This window comes from Vombatus ursinus, unplaced genomic scaffold (genome assembly GCF_900497805.2).
Source record: "Vombatus ursinus unplaced genomic scaffold, bare-nosed wombat genome assembly UNPS02007284.1, whole genome shotgun sequence".
Lineage (NCBI taxonomy): Eukaryota > Metazoa > Chordata > Mammalia > Diprotodontia > Vombatidae > Vombatus > Vombatus ursinus.
The window spans coordinates 17,099,412-17,115,030 of record NW_020947062.1 but is presented as its reverse complement, the minus strand read 5'-3'; the positions used below and the strand labels follow the sequence as shown (position 1 = coordinate 17,115,030).

Here is a 15,619-nt window from a genome sequence, read left to right as displayed (position 1 = left end):
CACACACACACACACACACACACACACACACACACACACACACACTCCCCCAATAGAACATTAGCTCCCTCTGAGGGCAGGGACTGTTTCATTTCTTTCTTTATAAGGGTAACCATGTGCTAGACATGGGATCGGGGTGGGGAATCTGACATTCAGTCAAAGGGCCACACCTGAGGATCTAGAGGGCCACATGTGGTCTCAAGGCCACAGGTTCCCCACTCCTTGTCTAGGTGTGAGGAAAACAAATGCTTGTTGATTGACTGAAGACAGATTTTGAGTTGAGAAAAACATTCTCATTGTATGGTCTTGATTTTTTTCAGTACAGTGGGATGCAAAGTCATTAAGAATGGGAAAATGGAGTTAGCTGAGATAATGAAGAAAGAGGAAAAAACCTCTCCTAGGTTCTGTAATGAATACAATGAGAGAGGCCGGTAAATTGGCAACTAGGGCACAGGTGTAGTTATGCTGCGGGACAATGCTCTGCATAGAGTAAGTTTTTAATCAGTGTCAGCTGAATTTGTTTCCTGGACAAAATCAGTGTAGTTTTGAGGTTGGTGGTTCAAGAGAGAGCACATGGTGTTCGGTGCTTAAAGTTTGAGACTGGCAGAGCAAGAGGGTTAAGGGGACAAAGAATATTAGAGTGAAGCAGCTTGAAGTTGATCATGGGGTCAACTATTCAACCAAGATGGAATAAGAAGGTAAGAGAAACCAGAAAAGGGGTTAGAAGTAAGGTTAATGGACTGGGAGACTGAGGATGGACAGAGAAAGGTCCCCTAATGTGGCAGCCAAAAATATGCACAGTCTCTTCAGGCCTCAACCTTCCCAGAGGCAACTGGGCTCAACCTGCCTGAGGGAGGTCCCTGGGCTATTTGACAAGCCAAAGCAACTGGGAAAGAACACTGTGGGCTTCAGAAAGAGCCCCTATCTTCTCCATGCTATCCTAGTGCACTAAATCCTGAGTGAACACCTGTGGCAATGAGGATGCTCCAAGGGGATGCCATATTGTGTAGAAAAGAGAGTCAGGACCACACTGTGTAGGGCTTTCAGAGGCAAAGAGAGATCTAATTTCCCTCTGTTGCCTTCTGAGCAGTGGTGGTTCTGGCAGCCCAAAGGAGGAGAGTTCTCTGAAAGCATACTTTCCTAGAAACACAAAATGCCAGTGGGGAAAGGAATCTTTGGGATCATCAATGTCAAGCGCATTGCAAATAAAGCACTATATAAATGTTACCTTTAATTATTATTATCATACTTATTATTCTCTAGACTAACCCCCTTTATTTTATAGTTTGAGGCAGTTAGGACTTGACCCCACTTTTCATGACTCCCATTCCAGCACTCTTTTCCATATCACACTGGTTTAAAAAAGTAAAAATGTAAAGAAAAAAACAAACAAATGAACTAAACATTGTTAATTATAATGACCAAACTCGGCTCCAGGGAAGAGATGAGAAAATGGATCTCTCTACCATCTTTGCAGAGGCAGGGGATATAGGGATGCAATATAACACACATAGACTTAGTTGTGCTTTGTTTTTTCTTTTTTGTTCTTTGTTTTAAAAAGCTTTTTTTTTTAAAAAATTAAATGTAACTGTGAGTTAGTGGTATTATTTTTATATAAACCAGTCCTCAGTTTTTTCTGCTATCAAATGAAAAGCTGAATTGGATGACACTGAAGGTCCCTTCTTATCTCAGACATTCTCTGCTGCTGTTCATGGTTTTATCTTAAGACAGTAAAGGTTCTCTCTCTCTCTCTCTCTCTCTCTCTCTCTTTCTCTCACACACACACACACAGACACACATACATTCAATTTAGAAACATATGTGGGGTTGAAAGTTCACCACCAACCCTCACTAAGAATCAACCCAGGCAAAAGAGCAGATAAGAACAAGCTCCCTCCCAGAGGTGTTTGGGATTCAGTTTTGTCTCTTGTCCTCTTCATAACTAGCTCATGGTCAGAAACCTCAGGAAGGGCAGCATGTGAAGTTTTAGAAAGGCCTAGAAAAAAGGCTAGCCAAAGCTCTGGGCTGTCTGTGACCTCACCAGTGGCACAGTCCCCAAACAGGAATGAGCTCACCAGTCCCACAGACAGTGGCTAGGAACATGTACCCCTCCCCTTCCCCCCACCTCTCAGTTTGAACTGGCTCTAGCCATGGAATTTCTCAGGAAATCTTCTTACTCTGTGCTACTGGCTGGAGAAGAGGGAAAAATTAATACATACTATTGGAACCAGGAAGGGCCTCAGCAATCATCTGAACCAAGCCCTTCGTTTTAAAGATGAAGAAACCAAGGACTAGAATTCAGACCTCCTGCCTCTCTGTCCAGGGCTTTTTGCTTTATACTATAGCTGTCTTCTTTGCCTCAGAATGCCGGCCCTCACCCCAGGGTCCTCAAGTGACTGGTCAGGAAAGCAGGGGTGAACAAGCTTGCTGTTCTAACCCAAACCATCGAAAATGGCATAAAAAACACTCTGGAGCCACTGATCAGTTTCCTCTATTCTTAATCACTTCAGCAGCAGACAGCATGGTATAGCGGTCAGAAAGATCTGGGTTCAAATCCTGCCTCTGAAGCTTACTGGCTGTATCACCCTGTAAGTCATTTAATCTCTTAGTGCTGCAGGCAGCTCCTTAAGACCAGAGATTGAGGAATAGCTGCTGATCTGCAGTGTTAAAAGTTGTTTCCTCAGCAAAAAGCCCCAGTGAATTTACAGATTCCGATTTTGAAAAAAAAAAAAAGTGTGTGTATGTATGTACATGTTCGTGTATCTATAAAATCATGGGGCAGCTAGGCGGCATAGTAGATAGATTGCCAGGCCTGGAGTCAGGAAGACTCATCTTCCTGAGTTCAAATCTGGCCCCAGACACTTACTAGCTATGTGACCCTGGGCAAGTCAATTAACCCCATTTGCCTCAGTTACCTCATCTGTAAAATGACCTAGAGAAGGAAATGGCAAACCACTCCAGTATGTTTGCCAAGAAAACTTCAAATAGGGTCACGAAGAGTCAGACATGACCGAAACAAATGAAAAACAAAATATATGAAATCATAGAGGTACTTTTTGTGGTAGCAAAGAATTAGAAGCAATGTGGGTCCCCATCAGACAAGTTATGGCTTAACTGTGACACATAAATGTAATTGAATATTATTAGTGAGTAAGAAATGACAAATACAAGGAATTCAGAGAAACATGGGAAGTTTTGTATGAACTGACAAAGCATGAAATAAGCAAAAACAGAAGAACCATGAACACAATGACTGCAAACACAAATTAAAAGAACACTAAAAGGAAGATGAATTCTGAGTAATTGAAAAACCAATGATGATACTACAGAACTAGTAATGAAACTTACCTCACTATAAGGACTATAGCCAGTCAATAAACATTTATTAAGCAACTTCTATGTGCCAGAAATATTGCTAAGTGCCAGGTTACAAAAAAAGGCAAAAGACAATCCCTATCCTCAAGAAGCTCACATTCTAACAATGGAAACAACAAGCCAACGAATATGTACAAAACAAAATATATACAGGATAAATAGAAAATAATTAACAAAAGGAAGGCATTAGAATTAAGAGGCACTGGGAAAGGCTTCCTCTAAAAGATGAGATTTTAATCAAGACTTAAAGGAAGCTGAGGGAGATCAGTAGGCAGAGCTGAGGAGGAAGAGCATTCCAGGCATGGGGACAGGCAGAGAAAATGCCTGAAGCTGAGAGATAGAGTGTTTTGTTTGTCGAATAGTCAGGAGGCCAGTGTCACTGAATCAAAGAGTACATAGAGGAGAGTAAAGAGTAATAAGACTGGCTAGGTAGAAAGGAGGTAGGTTATAAAGGGTTTTGAATGCCAAACAAAGGATTTTATATGTGATCTGAAGATGATGAGAAAGCCACTGTAGTTTACTAAATAAGGATTGACCACTTGGTCACTTTGGCAGCTGAATGGAGGACAGATTGGAGTGGGAAGAGACCTGAGGACAGGCAGACCCACCAGAAGGCCATTGCAATACTCCAGGTGTGAGGTGATAAGGACCTGCACTAGGGTGGTGGTAGTGTCCATGAAGAGCAGGTGGTGTATAGGAGAAATATCGCAAAGGTGAAGTTGACTGGTCTTGGCAACAGATTCAATATGGAGGGTGAGAGACAGTGAGAAGTTGAGGATGATACCTAGGTTAGGAGCCTAGGGAACTAGAAGGATGGTGTTGCCCTCTATAGTAAAAAGAGACACAAGGTGGGGGGGGTTTAAGGGGAAAGGTATTCATTTCAATTTTGGACATGTTGAGTTTAAGGTGGCTACTGGTATCTGAAGGTATCAAGGTATCTGAAAACCAATTGGAGATGCAAGACTGAAGGTCAGCAGAGAGGTTAAGCAAAATAGGCAAATTTGAAAATTGGCAACAGAGAGATGGAAAAAGCAGAATGCTACACACATTGTCAGACACGCTGTACTTGGTTGTTTTTGCTTAACTGTTTTTGTTACAAGATATAGTTTGATTCTAGGGGGCATTTGAAGAAATATTTGTGATACAAAAAAACATGCATCAAGAATTTTAAAAAAACATAAAATTGGCCAAATTTTAAAATTGTATATGCCCTGTAAACCCAAAAAAAAAAAATAGCAGAATCTAGTGAGAAGAGCGCATGGCTAGAAGTGGGAGAGCAAAGTTCCACATTCTGTGCTTCTAGACTGAAATAAGTCATTTAGTTTCTTTGTTAAAGGCAGATAGCAACTGCCCTCTTACATTCTTCACAGAGTATTGTGAGAATACCACGAGAGCACAGAAAGCACTCTAAAAACAAAATCACTAGAGACATACGAGGAGTTAAAATTCTACGTTACATACTATGTTTAAATATTGATAAGGGAGACAAGTGAGCTGTGGTTCCCCTGTTCCACCACATCTCTTTGCCGTGGTCTTGAATGGCCTTTCACTTTACCTAATCTTGGGGATCCTCTGACCAACAAGGTCCTAGTCAACGTTCCAAACCCTATTAGACTATGAACTTCCTGAGGTCAGAGACAACATCTTACTTTCTTCTATATTCCCTTCACTGCTGGGTCCAGGACTCCAGAGTAGGTGTGTAACAAATGTTTGTTGAATAAACAAATACATGTATGTATTGGCATCACAGTAGACATACAATACAATTTATCTGTATCTCGGTCACATACATACACATACACACACACACACACACACACACACACACACATACACACACACAACTTTCTCTGCTCACCAGTTGTTGAATCCTGTAAGACCATGTTCTCCAGAGCTGGCCAATCTGTGTTTAGACGCTTCACCAGCTTGTAAGCATTTACTGGGTGAGACAGGTAGCCCTCAGGATCAGAGGTTGATTTGCTTGTCAAAATATCCATTTTTTCAGCCCAGCTAGAGGGAGAGGGAGACATAGGAAAGATAAACTTTCCACTTAAATTCAAACAGATTGCCTTTCTAATCCTGTTCATTTTCACCAGATTAGATGGACTGATTACCCACTAAGGCACTGAAAAGTCAGACCATCAACCTGGAATATTGTGTCCATGTCTAGGTATCATGTTTTTAAGAGAAACATCGATGATGGAAAATGTCCAGAGAAAGTGACCAAAGATGGAAGGAGGATTAACATTTGAAGCAACTGGAGATGTTTAATTCATAAAATAGATAACCCACAGAAGACACAGTAGCCATCTTCAGACATCTGAAAGGTTATCATGTGGAAGGAGAAACTTTGACCCAAAGAACACATAGAGACATAGATTCTGTGTAAGAGCATGTGTCTGTTAAATGTCATCTTAGGTATGTTATTGTTCACTCATTTTTCAGTCATGTCGGACTCTCCATGATCCATTTTGGGGTTGGGTTTTTGTTTTTGTTTTTGTTTTTGTTTTTTTGGCATCCTAGGTATAACAAGCTTAAGAGCCCTGTATACTACAGAAACTGGGAAAGGTTTCATGAATAAGATGAAGCTTGAAGTTGATTCTTCAAGAAAAAGTAAGATTTGAACAATTGAAAAGGAGGAGGAAATGCCTTCCAAGCTAGGGGCATAGCATAGGAGAAAGGGGAAAAGAATCGGGCACAGGGTGGGAAGCAGACCTTGGAGGGCCTAGAAAGCCTTCCAGGAATGACTGAAAATAAACTGAGGCATATGCATGTGATTGTGCCACAAAAAGTTTAAAAAGGAGAGGGAGGCTGGGGGGAATACAAAGAAAATGACAGATCAGCAGACCCAGAATACCCAAAGACTACAAATACACACACACACACACACACACACACACACACACACACACGCAAACAGGATTGGGAAGACAGTAATATATGTGTGTGTGTGTTTATGTATTACTGACTTCCCAATTCTATTCATTTCCACCAGATTCAAAGGGACTTGTTTACCCACTCAGGAGAAAACTTGCCCCAAAGAGCAAAAGATAAGAAGTTGCCAAGAGGAAGATAATTTCACCAAAGCGTAAGCCCCCTAATACAGGAGCTGAGTCTCATTCATCTTCCTATGTTTCCAAGAACCCAGCGAGCAGACAGTAAGTGTTTAATGAATGTTTGATGAAAAAAATGTACCTTTTAATCTTGAAGAGTCTGGCTTCTTCCGCTCTGATATATTCTTTCAAAGACTGAACTAGGTCTTTCTCTGCATAAATCAAGTCTGTCATCTGTCCTGAGGAGTGAGAATAAAAAAATAAATAACTTCAGAGCCAGCACTAACCCTGACCCTAAGCACCTAAGTAACTAAAGGTATGTCTGGATGGACCAGCAGAGAGCCAGTTTGAGCAGGGATGCCAGAGTTGTAGAAGAGAGGTGTCAAATACAGTGCCCACTGGACATTGTAGGCCCATAACACTCTCAAGTGGGACCTGAACTAGATTAAAATATAATTGAAAAATATTTAATAAAATAAAAATACAACAAAACATAGATAATGGTAATTTGTGGCTTTCTAAGTCATTATGTAGCCCATAGGAATTCTTACATATGACTCAGCTGCCTGTTTCTATTTGATTTTGATACTACTGTTGTAGGTATCTAAAGAGATCTTCTGACTCAGGCCTCTGCTGCAAGCTCAGTCCATCCCTAGACCCATTAGTAATTCATGGGATGTCATCCAGTCTTCAAAACCTCACCCTCTGATGGTCCTATCCAAGAGTAAATGTGATAGAAACTTGTCAGTCTTCCCATCCCAATCCAAAAAAGAACCAGGATTCTGGTCAGGCCTAAAAGGAGAGGGTAGAGCCTGAAGTTAACATTTGGGATTGCTCAGACTAGAGTATACCAATTGAGGTGAAGAATTCAGCCCATGTGCAGTGCAGGATACTGATCCAGGCCAGCAGCAAGGAGGAGACCGAAGGCTTCATGGTCACAGATGTCAGTCTGTAAGACAGTTAAACAAGACTGGCATTAGCATTAGGCCACCAGAGCAATATGGTGAGACAAGTATGCAGAGATGCACACGTAGTCACATTCAAATGGAAAACTCAAATTATTAATGAGAATCATTTAGCATCATGCCTTATTTTTACATGTGGAGAGACCAAGACCCAGAAAGAAGCAGTGATTTGGTCATTCATTAGATAAAAATTCAGCAGAAATTCATCAAGTCAGGAAGCCTGGCCTTCAAGTCAGGAAGTCACTGGAACACTCTATAAGCAAATAACAAATAGAACAGTCCTTTATGAAGGAGTGCCTGGAACTACTTTCCTGTCATCTTCAGGGCTCAGTCAGCAGTTTACACAACTGTAAACAGGCCTAATCACTGAATGGATGTTGCCTCAGTCAAAGCGAAAACTCAAGCTTAAAAAGCTTAAAACTTTAGCTTAAAAAGGCCAAGGTCTCCCACTGCATCCTGGGCCATCTTCAGTCATCCTGATCAATATCTGTCCACTGGACCCAGATGGCTCCTGAGGAGAAAGTGAGGCTGGTGATTCTGCATAGCCCTTCCTCACTTAAATCCAATTCAATTGCAAGTCACGGCATCACTGCCCTGATGTCATGGTCCTCTCCAAGAACAAAGGACAAACCACCACCACAGCAGTTACATGCAGATGAACTTCTCACCAGCCCCCTCAGTGGTGTCAAAGTCCTCCTTAGAGGAGAGGAGCTCTTTTACTCATCTTTGGGTCTCTGCCTCAAGCAGCAGAGGGAACATATTCAGATGAGACCTGGGAGTGGCAGAAGCACATCTTGGCCTTACCAAGAAAAACACATCTGGGCAGCAGTAGATAGTCTGAGCAAGAGGAAGAATAAGAAGCCAGGAGACTCTAGGTAAAACTTAAGAGGTCCTAATAAGCTACTTGAGGACAGGGGCTCTCTCATTTTTTAAATTTATATCCCAAACACTTAGCATAAAATAAATGCTTGTTGATTGGTTCGGCTGAATCGCCCAAAGAAAAATTGAAGATTCTCCAGCCAATCAAACCATGGTTTCAGTCTAACTCCCCAAATCTTTCAATGAATGGAGACATTTTTCTCTCTCTTTAACACCTAGGAAGATCCAAACAATCTGCCAAGGAAAGATTTCATCAAAACATTTCCTTCATAAAAGTATCTCCCTCTCTTAAAAACTGCTTACAATTTCCTAATTTCCATAAAATTCCTAGTTACCTAAATTCTCTAGTCGAAAGGTGTCTATATAAGAATTATGAGATCTGGTTTTTTTTTTGCATAATTACCAAGTTTCTTTTCACATACACACACAAAATACTTTTACCAGTGCTTGACTTAAACAATAACTCCAAATAGCTTAGTTAATAATTTTAAACTTCGTGAGAGCCAAATAATCCCAGCCAAAACTTCCCCTTTAAACATAGACAAAACTTGGAAGTTCTATGAGCATTAATTCTTGCTCAGTCTCATTTAGCTAAGATCCTCTCCAAACAAGGAATGTCCAAGGAAAAGTCAGAAAAATGGATCTTCCAAATCCCAGCTCTTTTTATTATGTGTGTTGCCTTGAGCAATTTGTTTAATAATAATAATGATGATGATACTGATAATAATTAGTATTTAAATAGGGCTTTAAGGTTTACAGAGTACTTTACATATATTAACTCATTTGAGCCTCAGTTTTTCTTATCAATAAAATTACAGGGTCAGACTAGGCTAAGGTCCCTTCAAGATCTAAATCTGATTTATGATAAAATAAAACAAGATAGATAAATCAATCTACATCTATGGTAAATAGGAGATAATCACAGAGGGAAGACACTAGCACTAAGGGAGATCAGGAAAGACTCCTTTTACAAGGTCAGATTTTAGCTGGGACTTGAAGGAAGCCAGAAAATCCAAGAGATGGAAATGAGGAGAGAAAGAATTCCAGTCATGGGGACAGCCAGTGAAAATGTCCAGTTGGGAGTCAGAAAACTGTGTGTGAGGAATAGCAAGAAGGCCGATGTCACTAGATTTCAGAGGACATGGAAGAGATTAAGGGCAAAGACTGGAAAAGTAGGAAAGGGTCAAGTTATGAAGTGATTTAAAAGTTAGAAGATTGGGTGCCAAGATGGCGGAGTAAGAAAGGAACCCTCTAGAGCCCTCCCAAATTCCCCTCCAAACAACTAGGAAACCACCTCAGAATTGTTCTAGGAGTAGGGAAGCAGCTTACCAGCCCAGCAGGAAAGGTCTGTCTCACTGGAGTGGGAGGGAAGCTAGGTCCAAGGGCAGCAGCAGCAGCCAGCCTCACAGCAGGGGGCCTGCAGCAGGTCTCCAAGCCTGAGCAATCCATCCCTCCCACCTGCAAGCCACCAGCCCCCTGGACAATTGCCCAGTCTGCGCAGCACAGCAAGGCCCTACCCCAGCAACTCCCCCCCACCCCCGCAGTACAAGCTCCCAGAAAGGCCTTGACCCCCATTGCTAAAGAATACTGAAGCCCTGCCCTGGGGCTGGCCAACAGCAAGACCCTGACCCTGAGACTTACCAGAAGAGAGACTCTGTTTCCATAGCAACCAAGCAGCAGCCCCCCCCCCCCACCTGGGGCAGACCAGCAACAAAATCCCTCCTTCAGGGCCAGCCAGCAGTAAGACTCTGTTACCATAGCAAACCAGCAGCAAAGCTCCACCCTTGGAGCAGGCCAGCAGCTAAACCCATATTCAGGGAAGACCAATAGGGAGGCCTCACTCCCCAATACAAGCCAGAAAGGAAGTCTACCCCTCTAGTGAAAGCAAACAGCTAAGACTTGAAGCCCAGTAAAAGCCAGCAGTACGACCCAGAGACCCAGAACAAAAACCCTGGGATGATGTAGAAGCAAAGCCCAACTCTCACATAAAAACACCAAATCTCAAAAAAGGCAGAAAAAATGAACAAAAAAAAAAAAAAAAACTTGATCATAGAAAGTTACTATGGTGATAGGGAGGATAAAGGCATAAACTTAGAACAGGGCAATAGTTGTCAAAATGGCCACATGTAAAGCCTCAAAGAAAAGATGTAATGTGGTCTCAAGCCTAAAAAGAATTCCTGGGAGAACTTAAAAAGAATTTTAAAAAGCACATTAGAAAAGTAGGACAAAGATTGGGAAAAGAAATGACAGTATGCAAGAGAATCATGAGAAAAGATACATAAAATTTTACTGAGGAAAATAACTCTCTAAAAAATAGAATTGGCAAATGGAAAAGGAAGAACAAAAGTTCACTGAAGAAAATAATTCCTTAAAAACTAGAATTGAACAAGTGGAAACTAATGACTCTATGAGACATCAGGATATGATAAAACAAAATCTAAAAAGGTAAAAAAAAGTAGAAGAAAATGTGGAATTTCTTATTGGAAAAACAACTGACCTAGAAAATAGATCCAGAAGAGCTAATATAAGAACTATTGGACTACCTAAAAGCCATGATGAAAAAAAAAAGGCCTGGAAAACATCTTTCAAGAAATTATCAAAGAAAACTGCCCTGATATATTAAAACCAGAGGACAAAATAGAATTGAAAGAATCCACCGATCATCACCTGAAAGAGATCCCAAAATAAAAACTACCGGGAACATCATAGCTCACAGATCAAGGAGAAAGTATTGCAAGCAGCCGAAAAGAAATGATTCACATATTGTGGAGCTATAGTCAAGATTACACAGGATTTGGCAGCTTCCACATTAAAGAACCAGAGGGCTTAGAATATGATTTGCCTTGGAAAGTAAAGGAGTTAGAATTACAACCAAGAATCATCTACCCAGCAAAACTGAATATAATCTTTCAGGGGAAAAGATATTGACATTTAACAAAATAAAAGACTTTCAAGCATTTCTAATTAAAAGACAAGAGTTGAATAAAAATTGGCCTCCAAACAAGACTCAAGGGAAACATAAAAAGGTTAAAAAAAAAAAAACAAGAAAGAGAAGAAATAAATTCAATGAGGTTAAACAGTTTATTTTTATATAGGACAAATTGATATTTGTAATTCTTAACTTTATTACTATAAGAGCAATTAGAAAGAGTATATGTAGGCAGAGGGTGTGGATATAAAGTGATTTTTGATGGGATAATACCCCCAAAAAACAAAATAAAGGAGTGAGAAAGAAAATTGTACTGGAAGAAGATGGAGTGGAGGAGATTGAATGGAGTAAATTATCTCACATAAAAAAGGCATGAAAGAACTATTATAGTGGAGGGAGCATGGGGGGAGGGGGTGGCAGACAAAGCTTAAACCTTACTCTCATCAAAATTGGCTGAAAGAGGCAATGACCTACACACTCAGTTGAATATAGAAATCTATCTTACCTTGTAAGGAAGTAAAAAGAGACAGGGATAATAGAAGGGGGAGGAGGACTGATAAAAGTGAGGTATATTGGGGGAGGCAGTAATCAGAAGTAAAACATTTGTGAAGAGAGAAGCGGGGGGATAAACAAGTGAAAAATAACATGGAGGGAAATACACAGCTAGTTATCCTAACTATAAATGTGAATGAGGTAAACTCATCCATAAAATGGAAGTGGATAGCAGAATGGATCAAAAACCAGAATCCTACAATATGTTGTTGACAAGAAACACATTTGAAGCAGAGAGAGACACACAGAGTAAAGGTAAGGGCCTGAAGCAGAATCTATTAAGCTTCAATTGAAGCAAAGAAAGCAGGGGTAGCAATTATGATCTCAGACAAAGCAAAAATAGATCTAATTTAAAGAGATAAAGAAGGAAACTATATCTTGCTGAAAGGTACCATAGACAATAAAGTCATATCAATACCAAACATATATGTACCAAATGGTATAGCATCTAAATTTGTGAAAAGGAAATTGAATGAGTTAGAAGAGGAAATAGATAAAACTATACTAGTGGAGAACCTCAATTTTCCCCTCTCAGAACTAGATAAATCTAACCAAAAATATAAACAAGGAAGAAATTAAGGAGGTGAATAAAATTCTGGAAAAGTTAGATATGATAGATCTCTGGAGAAAATTGAATGGGAATAGAAAGGAATATACCTTTTTCTCAGCAGTACATGGCACCTACACAAAAATTGACCATGTATTAAGACATAAAAACCTCACAACCAAAAGCAGAAAAGTAGAAATAGTAAGTGTATCCTTTTCAGATCATAATGCAATAAAAATTACATTCAATAATGGAGATTATTATAAGCAGAGATTAAAAATTAATTGGAAATTAAATAATCTAATCCTAAAAAAACAGGTGGGTCAAAGAACAAATCACAGAAACAAATGATAATTTCATTAAAAAATATGACAACAATGAGACAATATACCAAAATTTATGGGATGCAGCCAAAGCAGTACTTAGAGGAAAATTTCTATCTCTAATTGCTTACATCAATAAAATAGAGGAAAAGCAGATCAATGAATTAGGTGTGCAACTAAAACAAAACTAAAAAAGAACAAATTGAAAATTGGGAAAATCAAAGGAGAGATTAATAAAATTGAAAGTAAAAAAACCATTGAACTAATAATCACCTCTATTATCTAATATTGCACTAGAAATATTAGCTATAGCAATGAAAGAAGAAAAAGAAATTAATGAAATTAGAATAGGCAATGAGGAAATAAAACTATCATTCTTTGCAGATGATTTGATGGTATAGTCAGAAAATCTTAGAGAATCAACTAAAAAACTACTTGAAATTATTAACAGCTTTAGCAAAGTTGCAGAATACAAAATAAATCCACATAAATCATCAGCATTTCTATATATTACCAACAAAGTCCAGCAGCAAGAGATAGAAAGAGAAATTCTATTTGAAACAACTGTAGATAATACAAAATACGTGGGAGTCTACCTGCCAAGACAAACCCAGAAACTATATGAATACAACTATAAAATACTTTTCACACAAATAAAGTCAGATCTAAACAATTGGAAAAATACTAATTACTCATGGGTAGCCAAACCAATATAATAAAAATGACAATTCTACCTAAATTAATCTACTTATTCAGTGCCACACCAATTAAACTATCAACAGATTGTTTTATAGAGCTAGAAAAAATAATAACAAAACTCATCTGGAAGAACAAAAGTTCAAGGATATCAAGGGAATCAACTTTTAAAAATGTGACAGAAGGTAAAATAGCCATACTAGATTTCAAATTGTATTATAAAGCAGTAATTATCAAAACAATCTGGTACTGGCTAAGGAATAGAGTGGAGGATCAGTGGAATAGATTAGGTGCAAATTACATTATAGTAATTGACCATAGTAATCTGGTATATGATAAACCCAAAGATCCAAGCTTTTGGAACAAAAATTCATTATTTGACAAAAACTGCTAGGAAAACTGGAAAACAGTATGGCAGAAACTACGTAGAGACCAACATCTCATACCATATACCAAAATATGTTCAAAATGGGAAGATGATTTACACATAAAACAAATTAAGAAAGCATGGAATAGTTTATCTGCCTGATTTGTGGATAAGGAAAGAATCTAGGACTAAAGAAGAGAGCATTACAATATGTAAAATAGATAATTTTGATTATATAAAATTAAAACTTTTTGTATAAACAAAACCAATGCAATCAAAATTATAAGGAAAGCAGAAAAGTGGGAAAATTTTTGCAACAAGTATCTCTAATAAAAGCCTCATTTCTCAATTATGTAGAGAACTGAGTCAAATTTATAAAAATATGAGTCATTCCCAAATTGAAAAAAGATCAAAGGATATGAACAGGCAGTTTTCAGACAAAGAAATCAAAGCTATCTATAGTCATATGAAAAAATGCTCTCAATCACTATTGATCAGAAAAATGCAAATTAAAACAACTCTGAAGTACCACCTCACACCTATCAGAGTGGCTATTATGACAAAAAAAGGAAAACACTGGAGGTTGGAGGGGATGTGGGAAAACTGGGACACTGATACACTGTTGGTGGAATTGTGAGCTGATCCAACCATTCTGGAGAGCAATTTGGAACTATGCCCAAAGCTATAAAACTGTGCATACCCTTTGATCTAGCAATACCACTGCTAGGTCTATATCCCAAAGACATCCAAAAAAAAAGGAAAAGGACTTACTTGTACAACAATATTTATATAAGCTCTTCTTGTGGTGGCAAAGAATTAGAAACTGAGGGGATGCCCAACAATTGGGGAATGGCTCAACAAGCCGTGGTATATGCAACCAATAGTAATGGAACACTATTGTGCTACAAAAAATGATGAGCTAGATGCTCTCAGAAAAACTTGGAAAGACTTACATGAACTGATGTATAGTGAAGTGAACAGAACCAAGAGAACATTATACATAGTAAAAGCAATACTGTTCAATGAAGAATTGTAAATGACTTAGCTATTCTCAGCAATACAATTATCCAAGACAATCCCAAAGGACTAATGATGAAGCATACTATCTGCCTCCAGAGAAAGAACTGATATTGACTGAATACTCACTGAAGTATGCTATTTTTTACTTCTTTCCTTTCATTTTTTTTTCTTTTATTTGAGTCTTCTTGTATAAAATGACTCATATGGAAATGTGGTACATACTTACACATGTATAACCTATATCTAATTGCTTAGTCTCAGTGAGGGGGAGAGGGATAGAATTTGGAACTCAAAACTTTAAATAAAGATGTTTTTAAAAATTGAAAAAAGTCAAAGATTTTATAATTTATTGAATAAGTGGGGAGGTGACACGGTCAGATTTGCACTTTAGCCAAAGGGAGCTCTGCATCATTAGCTTGCGACCTTGGACAGGTCATTTCCTGTTAATCAATCCACAAGCACATATTAAGTACCTACTATGTTCCAGACACTATGCTGGGGTTCACGATATAAAGACATAAAGAGTCTCTTGTCCTTAAGGAGCTTACGTTCTATAAGGGGAGACAGAATACACACATATGTTAGTCAGTCAACAAGCATTTATTGAGGGCTTACTACCTGCCAGCCACTGTGCATACAAAGAAAGGCAAAAACATAGTCTCTGCCCTCAAAAAGCTTATGTTCTAAAGAGTGAGAAAGCATGTAAACAACTAGGTAGATAAGAGGATAAATTCAGAATTAAAGAAGGGATTCTGAGAAGAGAAGGCATTAGTACCTAAGGGAATAAGGAACCCAAAACAAATATATACATTGGCAACAGGCAATCACAACTTCATGAGACTTACGTGAAAACCAGGTTTATTACAAGAGAAATGAAACCCAAAGGGTTCTCAGTTCTTATAGAAGTTTGCAT

The 15,619-nt window shown here is 38.8% G+C and overlaps 1 protein-coding gene across 5 annotated transcripts in view; it reads right to left on the bottom strand.

Annotated features, from left to right (window-relative positions):
• Nucleotides 1-15,619, bottom strand: part of P4HA2 (prolyl 4-hydroxylase subunit alpha 2) — a 53,140-nt gene that overhangs the window by 22,511 nt on the left and 15,010 nt on the right. For all 5 annotated transcript variants that reach the window (XM_027849171.1, XM_027849168.1, XM_027849166.1 and 2 more), the window contains 3 exons: nucleotides 7,280-7,377; nucleotides 6,571-6,667; nucleotides 5,234-5,385 (listed from right to left, as the gene is read on the bottom strand). In XM_027849171.1, the coding sequence (XP_027704972.1) occupies nucleotides 5,234-5,385; nucleotides 6,571-6,667; nucleotides 7,280-7,361 (331 nt within the window). In that variant the 5' untranslated portion in view covers nucleotides 7,362-7,377. The remainder of the gene's footprint in view (nucleotides 1-5,233; nucleotides 5,386-6,570; nucleotides 6,668-7,279; nucleotides 7,378-15,619) is intronic.